This window comes from Phasianus colchicus, chromosome 1, assembly GCF_987193195.1.
Source record: "Phasianus colchicus chromosome 1, bPhaCol1.hap1.1, whole genome shotgun sequence".
NCBI lineage: Eukaryota > Metazoa > Chordata > Aves > Galliformes > Phasianidae > Phasianus > Phasianus colchicus.
Genome location: NC_143436.1, coordinates 157,067,974 through 157,081,347, shown reverse-complemented (window position 1 = coordinate 157,081,347; position 13,374 = coordinate 157,067,974). Strand labels below are relative to the sequence as shown.

At 39.7% G+C, this 13,374-nt stretch overlaps 1 protein-coding gene across 8 annotated transcripts in view; it reads right to left on the bottom strand.

Annotated features, from left to right (window-relative positions):
* Positions 1–1,461: 1,461 nt before the first annotated feature.
* KLF12 (KLF transcription factor 12) overlaps positions 1,462–13,374 on the bottom strand; it is a 276,242-nt gene continuing 264,329 nt past the window's right edge. For 4 of the 8 annotated variants that reach the window (XM_090130815.1, XM_031607033.2, XM_031607102.2 and 1 more), the window contains one exon: positions 3,358–12,807. In XM_090130815.1, the coding sequence (XP_089986941.1) occupies positions 12,626–12,807 (182 nt within the window). In that variant the 3' untranslated portion in view covers positions 3,358–12,625. Of the gene's footprint in view, positions 2,662–3,355; positions 12,808–13,374 lie in introns of those variants that run through there. The other 4 variants (XM_090130839.1, XM_090130830.1, XM_090130847.1 and 1 more) reach the window with 3 other exon arrangements.

Genomic DNA, 13,374 nt, shown 5'->3' with positions numbered 1-13,374 from the left:
TAGGCATAAGAAGAGGCTGGGCATTCATGTCCTTCTCTGGGCCTTTTGGATCTAGTATCTTAAAGATCTCCAAAATGGCTCTGTGGGTTTGACTTCGATGTGATCAGCTAACTCCAAAGATACTGTCATTAGTTCTCCTTGTTCTTTGAGATATTTGCTCAGTGAGGTGACTAAATCACTCAGTGCCTATATGCTTGGGCATGACTGTATGCTTGTGCATGTATGTGTGAACCTATGTACAAATATTTATACTTGCATGCTTGTATGTGCTACCAGCCAGACCTCTGATGTCAGTGTGGGCACAGCCTGTACTTAAGAACAAATGGGAATTACAGGAGCTCTGTGTGCTGGAGAAAGCTGTGGAGCAGTAGCAGATAGTGTCCTGCAGCAGATGGCCCTTCCATTGGGTGGTTCTGACATACTTCTACTAGACTTTTGGAGGCAGAAGCTGCATCCCATGACATCTGTTGCTGTTCCTGCCTCAGCCACACAGAGACTGGCTCCGTCCCATCGCATCAATGGAGAAGTTTTGGAGCACTCTTCTCCCAAGCTTGCTGGTTTCTCAGACACGGCAATGCATGGTTGTATCTATCAACAAAGGCTGGATTCATCTCTGTTAAAATGAAATCATATGGCATGGAAGAGTGACCACGCCAGTGCTGGTGGAAAGGGTTATGGAGCTGCTAGAGCTGCTAATTCCCTTGCTCTCACTCGGTATTCAGAGCAGGGAGCGATGTCAGAGTTCCCCATTTGTGGTGCTGCCTATCTTACACTGTGCATGTCACATTTACGATCCCATTGGTCAGTTGGTCACAGGAGGGGGAAATTTAGCAACTCCTTATAGACTGCATACCAGCATTCCTTGACGACACGGCATGAGTAAGAAACACAGAGGGGAGCCCATAATAAATGTTACAAGGGGAAATACCTTCGGCTGATAAGGAGTTGAGTGGATGACAAATCACAAAAGCCTCCAGTGAACCCCACAGGAGCAGATAACCTTGAGACGTACCTGTATATAAAGATTAAACAGCAACCTGATCTTGCTGGAGATTTATAGAGCTTTGCGAATGTCTTGGTTTCAGTGTTTGCTTTTGCAGTCATTTCTGGGCTTTATTGTTAGTTTCTGTCTGTTGATATTCTGTACGGCCCCAAAAATACATGCGTAGAGAAGTCACCCCAGAAAAAAAAAAAATCACTGGAGATATTTTACAAGGAGATTTTATAGATCAATATCCCCAATGAATGAGAAAGATAACCAGGAAAGGGCACAGTGCATCTGTGAGAGAGGTTGTGCAAAGATATAAACAAAAACACGAGGGATAAAATATATTGACATATTTGAGCTTACTGGCTAAATCTGGTTATTCATTCCTCCCTAAGTGGCAGCCCCAGTTATTATGGGCTATATATTTTTGCTAAGACAAATATGTGAGGCAGTAAATGCCTTCGTTAGTATGCTCCAACAGGAAGGGTAGTGGCTACTGCTGCTATTCAGGGCCTCTCAGAGAAAATACCCCTGAATGAAAAAAAAAATGTGGCCAGTTACAGTCTGGGTCAAAACCTCAGTGAGGAAAAAAAGTTCTGCCTAATGGCTGAAGCAGGCAGGTAGAGATGTGAAGTGGTTAGTACTGTCCTGAACATCAGGAAGCACTTCTGTGCTGTGCAGAGGGCTAAGCACTGGCACATGCTGCCCTGAGAGGTTGTCAGTTCTCCTCCTTGGTGATCTTCTGCCTGCACACAGAGATGGGCACACCGCTTGAGGTGGTTCTGCTGGAGCTGGGCTGGGCCAGGTGGGCCCAGAGGTCCTTTCCATCCTCAGCCATTCTGCAGTTCTGTGGTTCTGTTGTTTCTCACCCAACTACTGAGTCGCGCCAGCTTTGTTGATCACCTTTAGGTCTTTGCGTGTAGAAAGGTTGCAACTTTGTCCAGTTTGCAAGGAGGGGAGGGTTAACAAGGGGCATGATTCCACAGCATGCACCACAACCATTGCACTGAAGAGACTGTTTTTGTCCAAGAGCAGTCTGACCCCCAAGGGCGGCTCTTTGGAAAAGGCAAAATTCCCACCGACCACCAAAATTTGGCTCCCATAGCCTCACCCTTTCAACTTGCAGCCAAAACCTAATGCTTCGGTCACAGTGCAGCAGACTGGAGTACAGCAAACAGGTTTTTGAGCCAAATCTCCTACATTGGTGTGCTTCCTGACTGCAGGTTGGCAAGGTGGAATGGCATCATATGTGTAGGTGAAAGTCTGCATTGTCAGAGCTCGGTTCAGGAGGCGGGCGGGTTCCCAAGGTTCAAGGATGCTGCTGTTGTGATTGTTTCCACACATAGAGAGAAATCCCTACTTATCTGAGCAGCAGCTCAACGTGCAAAGCTGAAGGTGGTTACCAGCAGCCACTCTTCATCATGCACACAGAGGGCTGAGTATGCTGCATAATGGTGAATAAAAACACAGACACCGACTTTTCACTCCAAATGGACCATTCAATAGCAAAAAAAAAGGGGGGAGGATGGATTAGCTGACAACTGAGTTGTTGCTTGTGCAAGTGGAAGAAATAACTTTTCAGGAACAGACCACGGGTCAGGGCAGTGGACGGTGTGGGCGTTCATTGGAGACGTCAGACTAAACAGGCAGTGATTTGCTTTACACTTATGGCACTGTGGGGAGAAAAATGATATTAAGCACAGTCAGGACACCAAGGAATAACAAACAACGCATTGTGTGGAGAGCAGAAGTACCTTGGAAGGACTAGCAGGACGAGCTGATGTTCATATTCAGACGTCCAAGATCTGTTCTAGCACGGTTTTGGTTTAGACACATCTCGTTAAGGCTCAGAGGTTTCCAAATCTGTTTGTTTACTTGTTTTTCTGCCTATAACCATGCAGAGACTTTTATTAGATAAATTATCATACTGCTTAAAAGCAAATAACTGGTGTTGCAAGGAGAACCCCATTTAAGAACACCTAAGGAGAAGTTTCACCATTAAGGGTGAAGCGTAGCTCACAGCCTCTGGCTTGATATCCACAGTTGTCCTAAATTCTGGCTCAAAAAAAAAAGGAAACTTTGTGGAAAAGACATGAGGGAGCAGCCCATGGATCTCAAATGTCCCTAGAAGCAATCACAAATGCCACTGAACTTTATCTAAGTACAAAACTGAATGCTCCAGCTCACCAAAGCCCACCTCCAACAGCTATTCCTTCACTTGACATGCACACAATAAGCAAATCCTCTCTCAGCATTGTGGGCATCTTAAGACCATTATAAGTTAATTGCATCCCTACAAATGGGGGATGAAGAGGGAAAAAAAGAAAATAGGCAGATGCAGAATTCCATTTTAAAATATGTAACGAAGTCAGATTATATAGTAATGCAAAATATTTTTATATCATCTCAGGACATTTTTGTTTATACTGCTGAGTGCTATTTTATTTGTTCCAGCCTTGCCACAGATGCACAAACACTGAGAAAGGAGAAAGAATGTGCACTCTATACGATGGCTTTTAAAAAATCAGAAAAGCAAGTAAAATCCATTTCTTAAGAAAACATTCCATTTAAAAAATCACTATATGTTTATAGAAAAGATTTTTTTTTAACAAAGGTTTAATTTAAAAAGTTAATAACTGGGTATTCCAGAAAGGCTTGAGTCATTCACAGTAATAATTAGGGGGTTTGTTCCATACAAAATGCTTTATTTAACCTTCATGCCTCCATTCAGATAATTATACAAATGCATACATTTAAAGGTTTAAACTCTATTTCAATTCACAGCTCAATTCATAGGAAAGTTGAATACAGAAAAGCAATGCACCAACAAAATATGTCTGAGACACCATTAAAAACGATAACACTTGTTCATTTAAATCTTTGAGAATAGACTGGAATAATCATCCTCTGACAGAATTTCATTAGGGGATTCCCTTTACATTATTATAGGGCAAAAAAATCACCATCTTACAGGAAGAGGAAAAAAAGCTCTGAGTATATTTACAATACATACACTATACATAAATACAAGAACAACACTTACATAATATTAATAAACTTATAACATAGGTGTTGCCTAAACACTACATACTATATAAATGCAGAGGAAACTATTGGGAAATTAGATCTTCAGATAATTACTTTTATTATTTTTGAAGAAATTTTTGCATTTAAAATCTTTTGAAAAGAAGGCGAAAGAAAAGACTTAAGAAACTATGATGTTTGCTTGCTAGCACTGCTGTTCTTATTCCTTTGAAGTATAGGACTGACACTATTATCTCTATGGGGTTACTGATAATGACCCTCCTTTTTGCATCTTATCGTAGGAAAAAAGAGTGAGGTGCTGAACACACTAATTCCATTGTTGTGAAGCTTCGGTCCCAAATTAATCACTTTAAAAACTAAGGGATGTTTTTGTATTTTTACACAGGAGGATCAAATGAACACTCACTGGAATATACAACTTTAGCAATCTGATTAATAAGGAAGAGTTTGGGGCCAAATGCAACTCCATTCTTAGGATTTCATTCAACTAACGCCATAGGGGAATTTGCTTCATCCATAAATGTCTTGGCCAAGAATGGTATTTTTTCATTATTCTGCCGTTTCTTCCTAAACACAGCTGAAAGAACTTTCCAAATTAATGATATTTTTGACCCCACATGTTGATAGCAGTGTCCAAATCTCCCTTTCATTTGAAGCGTATGCATGTGTGTGTCTGTGTGTGTGGGTTGAAGGGTTTAAGGCTGGCGGTGCGTGAAGCTTAAGTCATTCATTCCTATCTCTGTGTATGTTCTATTGTAAGTGCAAATGGGATATTGTAACTTCTTAGCGACAGAGAGCAGGTCAAGGGAGCACACTGTGTAGGTGTAAAATGAAGATCTTATATTGCAAAGGAGGCAATATATAGGACTATAGGGAAAAATAAACTTTTTTTTTTTTCTTTTTTTGTTTCATGACAAAATAAGATATAAATCTAGCAGTGAAAAATACTGAAATCAGAAAACCAGAGACAAGAACATCAAATCTGAATTTTGAAAAAGTTTAGTTCTCCTGCAAAGATTATGGGTCAAACTGCCTTTCCAAAGAAGCTCTTTACATCTAGAAAGATGGGAACAAGGAGAAAGGCAGCATCCAAACCACCAATGTTTGCATTTTATGGTTCATGTTTATAACAATCCATCAAAGCCATCAGCTACTTGAGCGTGTCTCCTGGCAGACAATGATTTTTCCAAATGCAGCCAGGTGCATGAACTACATTTAGGAAGTCAAAGTATGAACCTCCATTTACATTCTCTTTTATAAATAGTGAGAGCACCCTGAAAATGAGCTGGGGAAAGGTGACTTGTAAGTCACACAGACAGCCAAGAGGATCCCAAATAACTTGTACTGTTCTTATTTTCATAACAGTTAAAACTTGCATTCAGTTTTGCTAGTCCAAAGGACTGAATGGTTGTTTACTGGATAGTCTACAAATTGCTTCAAAAGCACCTCATTAATTTCATCATTTGAAATCAGTAAGCACAAGGTGCTGGCAAGTCAATAAGAAAAAAATAAATCTCGTTTTTCAAAAAGACACGAAAAAAGCCCAACTCATTTCATGGTGTAGAAGCCTTCATGCCCTTTCCTATGCAAGAACCAACACATGCAGAGCTGGAGTTGACTGAACACTGGGTTTCTATAGGTGCCTCCTTGGGGCACCGCTGCTTCAGAGCAGTGAACTGAGACCTCCTCTCTAACAGCGGCTCAGATATAAGAAACTCACATTTCCTTTCTCCTAACACATTCCCTGGTGCTCTCTTAACATCTCCAGCATGAAATGAGATCTTTTATTTGCTTAATATTTGGAAATTCAGTTCAGGATGGGAAAATAAGCGTATGCATGTTGTGATGGGACTATCTCCACTGATGCCCAACAGGTATAAGTTGTTACTAAACCAGTGGTCATCACGTGATTAACCTACATGCATTGGTGTCATAGTTTTCACAAGCAGGTTCACATGCTTTGCACCTCCACTTTCTTCTGCATTGAGTGTCTTTGTGCACACACAGTTCCTTCCTTGGTGAATAAAAACCTGTTCTCTCAAACAGCAACCCACTGATGGGAGCACAGCTCTGCATGGATAAATGCTGGATACAAGCTTAGGGAATGGAAAGCAATTTTTCTTGGCATTAGGAAAACCAGTTACATTATGATCTCCAATAAATTCATTTTTAGAAGCACACGTATGAGGGATGGCATTACACTGCTATTTTAATAATCCATTAGCAACAGTAATTTTTTTTTTCTTTTTGACAGAAACCTGCCAGATTAAAAATAATTGAAAAACAGAGTGGAAGAAACACAGCCGGTCATTTTCTAGTGAGATCCACCAGCCTACTGATGCAATTGTTTAGGCCACTTAATATTAAAAAAAAAAAAATCCTTTCTCCATTCTAAGAATATCAGCTTCTTGTTTGTAACTCAAAGAGTCTCTAATCTCCACTTCTTTTTTTTCATTTATTTAAAAAGGGATATATTTCGACCTCTCCAATTTGAAGACGGTATTAAACATTAGTATTACAAAAAAGAATGGAAAAGAGAAATATGGTGAACTCCACAATTCAATGCAGTGGATTTTTCAAGAGAATATGCTCTGGTGTGTAACCTGAAGAAACTCCATTGCTGGTTTTGTGGTTATTTTACTACAGAACACCATGGACACATGGGCAAATCAGACATAAATTAGGAAGCAATGCCACAAAACACAGTGATCTCCACTTGCACCTACTTGGAATCCATATGGATATTAGGAATTTGTAAACGAGGATCCATTTTCATCTTACATATCTGACAGACGTTATCTGAGAAACTAACTAAAACTCTTAACAAAATACGTCAACATGAAAATACAAATGGCACTTTGTGTTTGCTTCTGTGCTGCATTATTGTTCTCAGAGTTTAATTTTATTTTCATCTTATTGTTGACAGAATCCCGTAAGTTATTTATTGCTGTGTAAAAGTATAGGAACATCCCATCAGTTCTCATAACAGGCACTTTCAGTTTCTGTTTCATCTTAAACGGATTTTAGACTACCGTGCTGGAGTGTATGAGCATTCTAAATGTCGCAACTGCCCCGCTACCATTGGATTGTTGACATACTACTGTACCTCGAAGACTGAACACCCCTGGAGTCAGCAAAGAACAGCTGCCTATTTCAGCTCTGCAACCTGTTTTTTGAGACGCAATGTAGTCAGGGAAATACAAGCACAAATAAAATCAAATAAAATCAGAGAGCTTGCTGTTACTGTACTTGCAGTTCACTGTAAATTGCCAGAAGGAAAACAAAACAAAACAAAACCTTTTCATATGGTTTTCATTTTCATTGGTTTTTTTTTTTTGTTTTTCCTCTATTCGGTCAAAGGCATTCTGAATGTTGACTTATTTGATGCTAAAGGACTCAATATGATTTCATTATATCACACGCTATCTGCAAAACAGCAAAGAAGTGGCGACTCCATTTTGCAGAGAAAACGTTTCTGCCAAAACAGAATAATTTACTTCTCAGCATTTTCTGTGTAAGCTTTGCAAGGCATTATTTAACAATTTTTTCTTTATGAAAGCGGAAGGATTTTTAAAAATGTACTTCATTTAACCTATTTACACCCCATGAAAAACCGTGAGTTTGAAAATACTTTTTCACTATCACATATATTACAGAATATTTAAACTGTTACAAGTATAGTAAAATACTTTCAATGCATTTTGATTTCTAAAGATGCAGTATCCTTATAGCTACTTGTTTTTTCTACTAAAACCTGCTTTGCTGCTGCAGTTGATCAGAAATCAAGCATTTTTAAGGTACCAACGGATATGACTTTGTAAGCATATTACACAGCAACTATAATGCTATCATGAAAATGTGAAAATATAACAATTATCTTTAAATCTGTGTGCTTCTCCAGTTATAAATCACAGGCAAAAGCATAATACAGTAATATGAGCTGGTTTCTTAAGAAGGTAGCACTTCCTTTTATTTCCAATTTATTTTCAATTCTTCATCTTCTGCTTTGTTTTTACAAACGTGTTTGTTTTTATCTGCTGATGGGAGGAGGGATGGGGAAGTGCTGGCATTTATATGCATGGGTGTTTGGGTGAGCATGTAGCAGGGCAGATTTACTTTAGACGCATTTGCTGCAGAAAATGTGGTTCCTCACACTGACCTTTCCAAACCAATGTTCAAGCTAAAAAATAAGCAGGGTATTAACAGTGAATCTTACTCTGACTTGAGGTACCCAACTTCAATAAAGGAGAAAGAGATTTTTTCCATTAAACATCATTTATTATCAGAAGATAAATTTATAAATGGTAACTAGAATACATTTTCAGTGTAGCTAATGGAAAACGAGATTTATGATCACTGCTATTCCATTATTAAAGGGGAGAAAGGTTGTCCAACTATTTGTCCATGCTCTGCACTGTAAGTTTATCCCAAACATCAACATCACTGATGTCATTTTTAACACTGTTAATTTTGTTATACATTACTCCAGCAAATAATCATATATACAAATCAGTCTAAATCTATTTCATTAATTGAAAGCACGATAGAGAATAAGGAATACTGCATCTTCATCCCCAGTAAAAACTGCTGTTGCAATGAGCCAATTTTACAGTGCTGAATAAAACAGATGCTCAAAAAATAATGGCAATTTAAAATTTAAAAAGTTCTGTATCAAAGTTGTTTGCTCATTATGTTTTCATGTAATGCTGACTACTGAGATTTCCTGACAAATCCACTGAATCTTTTTGAAAACACCTGAAATCTGACACTTCATGGCAGAGATCACTGTGTAAGCCATAATGCTCACAGTGGGTATTACCCATCCTCTATTCACACTGAAAAGCATAAATCTGTCTGTCTGAAAGGATGGGGACACTGTATATTTGTATTTCTCAACTGCTCAGTTAATTAAGACGGACTTACTGTGCTGTGCCAAGACAAGATCTGGTATTTCTGCATGCCGCATGTGATGTCAGCCTTCACCACGGTTATGCAATGCGACGGCACTGCAGTGAGTTACTGTGATTTTTGAGGAAACCATTCTGGGGCAGCTGCCCTTGGTCTCTGCACAAGCACAGGAACTTGGTGGAACACAGGTGGAAGAGCACCCTGAGATCTGGGGGACATCCACTCCATGTCCCAACACCCTCCTTCCACAAAGTAACCTCTCTTAAAATGCTCCCAAAGAGGAAAGCAAAATAAAAAATATTCTCACAGAATATTTGGGGCCAAAGCCTGACGGCTCTGAACAAATGAGAAATTTGCCAAGGATTGTACTGCCTATTTGAGACCCCATGGTAGATGACTGCTGGTTGTGTAAGCAGTCCAGAGGTAACAGCAGCATAAAAAGCTCTTAAGTGTCTGCTGGAAAGGCTGAGCATACATTTCCTGCTGCTAATTAAGAAAATTTAGGGTACACCTCTCAATCTTTTGGCTTCATTCTATTCTCACTGACACATTCTGTGACTGTTTCCCTTGATGTGAGTGCTGCCCTTTATCACTCTGGGGTTCTTTGAATAAAACCAGACCTTCTTTCCACTACAGAGTTTCACATGTATAAAGTAGCTAGCTGAAAGACAAGGGGTTCACAAAGAGTGATTTCTGCCCTGGGAAATGAGCTTCCTACGGGATCTCTGTGCAGTCAGCACAGGACAGTTCAAAGCTGCGTACTGAAATTTAAAGCTCTCAATTGCTCTTGGAGATTTTTAATTCCCATTCACTACACAGAAGCCTGAAGAAGACATTGGTCCCTCTGAGTTATATTAAGCCCTTGTGAAAGCATCAGAGAAGATCTCTTATTGTTTCTCTTGAATGCTAACAGAATGTCTTTATTTGTTGCTGGTCAAATAAATTTCATTTTCTATGGGGGAAAAATAAAATCACAGATTCTGCTGCTATTTAGGTAATTAATTGGTAAAACATTCTTGGGCAGCAAAATAATTTTATAAATTGCCTTCTACCTGACCTGACTTCTTTCCCAAAACACTGATGTTGTCTGATCCGTTTAAAGGGGATGACCTTAAAGTACATAAAAGATAGACCTCAGATGCAATCCAAGAACCACCTCAGGTACTGCACTGACTACTGTTTTTGAAAATGAAAGAAGTAATGCTGTTGGCAGAAACCCAGTTCTGTTGCTCCACAATGGCTTATGGGCTATCAAGAAGCCTTGATCTGTTTCAGTCGCTTTAAACTGCATCAACACTTGGCAGTGCTGCTTAATGCCCAGTTCTAAGTTGGATGCTTAAATGCTACAAAATTTCACAGAAGTTGATCACCAGTGCAGACAGTGGGAATGGAGAGACATTTTTTTTCACTATCACAGAATCAGAGAATCTTTACACTTGGAAGGGTCTTCTGAAGGCCATCTAGTCCAACTCCCCTACGATGAACAGGGACACCACAGTTAGATCAGGTTGCCCAGGGCCTTATATAGCCTTGCCTTGAAAATCTTTAGGGACGGGGCATCAACCTATGGCTGCTAATAATTTGTCTGCAGTTTCTATGTTGACCACTCACCAGAGGGAATATTGAATAGTAACAGTACTTCTTTTAGGGGTCTGACAGACTGTCCGGTATCGGGGAACATGAACAATGTATTTAAAGACAATCAAACTCTGGAGCCTCTAAGTGCTGTTATGATGTATTATCCCAGTCTTATTAATCCTCAATTAACTGCAATTACTTTCAGTGTGTGTAAGGGTTCTCTGTTCTGCTTCTTCTTACAGATTATCTTGACTTCAGAACCTGTTCCCAACATTACAGCTAATACTTCAGGAATCAGAACTGACTTCAGGCTGATCTAACCTTTAAAAATGAACAAGTGGCATCACAAGTTTAATCTGTGCAATTCCTGGAACCAAATATTTGTAATTAAATGCACTGCAAAAGACCTTTATGTATACATCTTTTATCTCTAAGCTATAAAAATCTCAACACTTAAAAAATCTTGCCAAGCCTTCTCTTTGTCTCATTTAGCTGAATAGGCAGATCCTTGTGAAGAAGGAAAACAGAAAAACACTATTCTGTTTTCATGAACAACTGATGACTAAGAGTTTCTCTCTCTCCTACATAATTTAATTAATACAAATTGATTCACAATTACAGGGCTGTATGGGAATGATCAAGAATTTCCTTTTATTTAATCTGAAAAGGCTTGGATTGAAAATCCCAGCAGAGGCAGCCACTGATACCCATATAAAGGAGCACTTGTATCATAATAGACAGCTGGCAATGTCTTGTTATTCTCTAACTCCCAGGGAGAAACCTAATGTCTTGCAGAGCACCACTGCACAACTGTTTCTTCTTTCCTACTTACAGTTCATCCACTGACTCCTCAACACTCAGCTCTTTCCTTTATATGTTTTGCTTTCCCGACACAAGAAAGCATTATGTTTAAGGAAATGAAAGTACTTAATTGTGGTAACTAACAGGTCAGTGAAACCATCAGGAAGATTAACTTAAATTATCTTACGTGCAATTTCTGCATACCTCCCTTCTGTTGGTGTGGAGTAAATTATTGTCTCGAGAGCCATTTTACTCATTATTGCTTTTTCTCTGCAAAGAGACGCAGCTGTTTCATCTCTATTTTGCACTGTTGGTACATTCAATTCCATGTCATGGATGGCTACACCACTAACCTTCGTAGTAGAAAGTATAAGATCTGACTATTTCCTCATTTTCAAACACTGTCATGGGGAAGAGGATACCTGCATGAAAGAAAACTGCACTTTGAGAATGGGGTAGTAGTTTTTGGATTGGCTTTCTCTATACTAATCAGAAAATGGTTCTAAGTAAGTCCATGGTAAAATACAGATAATTGATGCTGTACTTCCAGCAGAAATGCTGCTGCCTCTTTTTTTTTTATTTTACAGACTTCAAGAACAACAACAAAAGAAAAGAAAGGAAAGAAAAGGATAAAAGAAAAGAGTTAAATGGCTGGTCTTCTAGGGCATAATGACAACTTGTGATACAACATTAAAATGCCACCATTGTTATTGCGAAAGTCAGCTCAAGCAACCCTTCAACTCTGACGGTGGAACCTCTCCAGCAGGATGTTCTCGCCTACTCCTATGCAGCTTGTTTGTAGTACTGCTCAGGCGTGATGCTGACACTGGCCAGGTAGTATTCAAAACAAAGGGAAAAGAAGGGATAATAAAGGTCTACCGTTCTTGCTCTCATCATCATCATCATCGGTTTGTGGCATCTAATCCTCCAATCAGCAGTGATTTTTCAGGAACAAAATGTCCAACAGCTGAAAAAACATACAAGCTATAAACATTTTTTTCTCAAAGGATGCAGCATGTAAAATAATGCCCATTCCTGTAGCATTTTGACTGCTATTTCCCAGGTGACTGTGATGACACTTTTGGGGTAACCATGCTGAGGGGCAGATGGGGTTAGCTTCAGATGGCGAGGAGAAGAGTGGCACTTCTTTTCCTGCTTTTTTTTTTTTTTGTTATTATTTTTTCTTACAGACAGCAGAGACAGCCCTGCCTGCTAACACTGTAGAAGGGGATTCAGCCCTGCTGAATTCACTCCGGGTAGTTAAGAGACCCAGCTCTTAAGCTTGGCTGGAATAGGTAGCGTTTCTCAAACCAGCATGTGCCTGCGGCGGTGGAGCGCCAAGTGATCTGAGCGGGAAAAGCTGCGGTCACAGTCTGCACACTTGAATGGCTTCACTCCTGTGTGCTTGCGGTAATGCCTCGTCAGTTCGTCGGAGCGAGCAAACTTCCAGGTGCAGCCTTCCCAGGTACATTTGTAGGGTTTTTCTCCTGGGAGAGACAAAAGAAAGAGAGAGGGGGGTGGGAAACAGGTGGTGACTTTTCCCTCATTACTCTTAATCCTCACAACCTCCTCTGTAGGCTTCCCATGAACACCCACTGCCTAGGGGTTTCTTTAGGCCAAATTACACAATTACTATGTACCGAATCTGCTGAATATAAGGAAAGGGCCTTGTGATTTATCATTCCTGTGGCATTCACATGACTAAGAAAATCAACAGGATTAAGGCTCCGGTATAGATCCTACCTTGCAGGAGTGATGCGGGGATTAGCATAAGGACAAAGGGCTGTGTAATTATTCTCATGATTACTGTACAACTTTGCTAACCTCATTCCATCAGGCTACACCTTCTCCCAAAACAGACAGCCTGCCCTGTTTTTCAGCAAGTTATCAAAGGGTGCCACAGACTTCCAACTATTTTTAGGAAGTTTATGAAGGTTTCTAATTATTTGGATAAACAACACTGCAGGCCATTTCTTAGCAAGCTGATAAAAATGACTGATCATTTCCCAAGGAAACATAAAAATTCAATCAGCAAAGTGTTCTCTTTATTTACT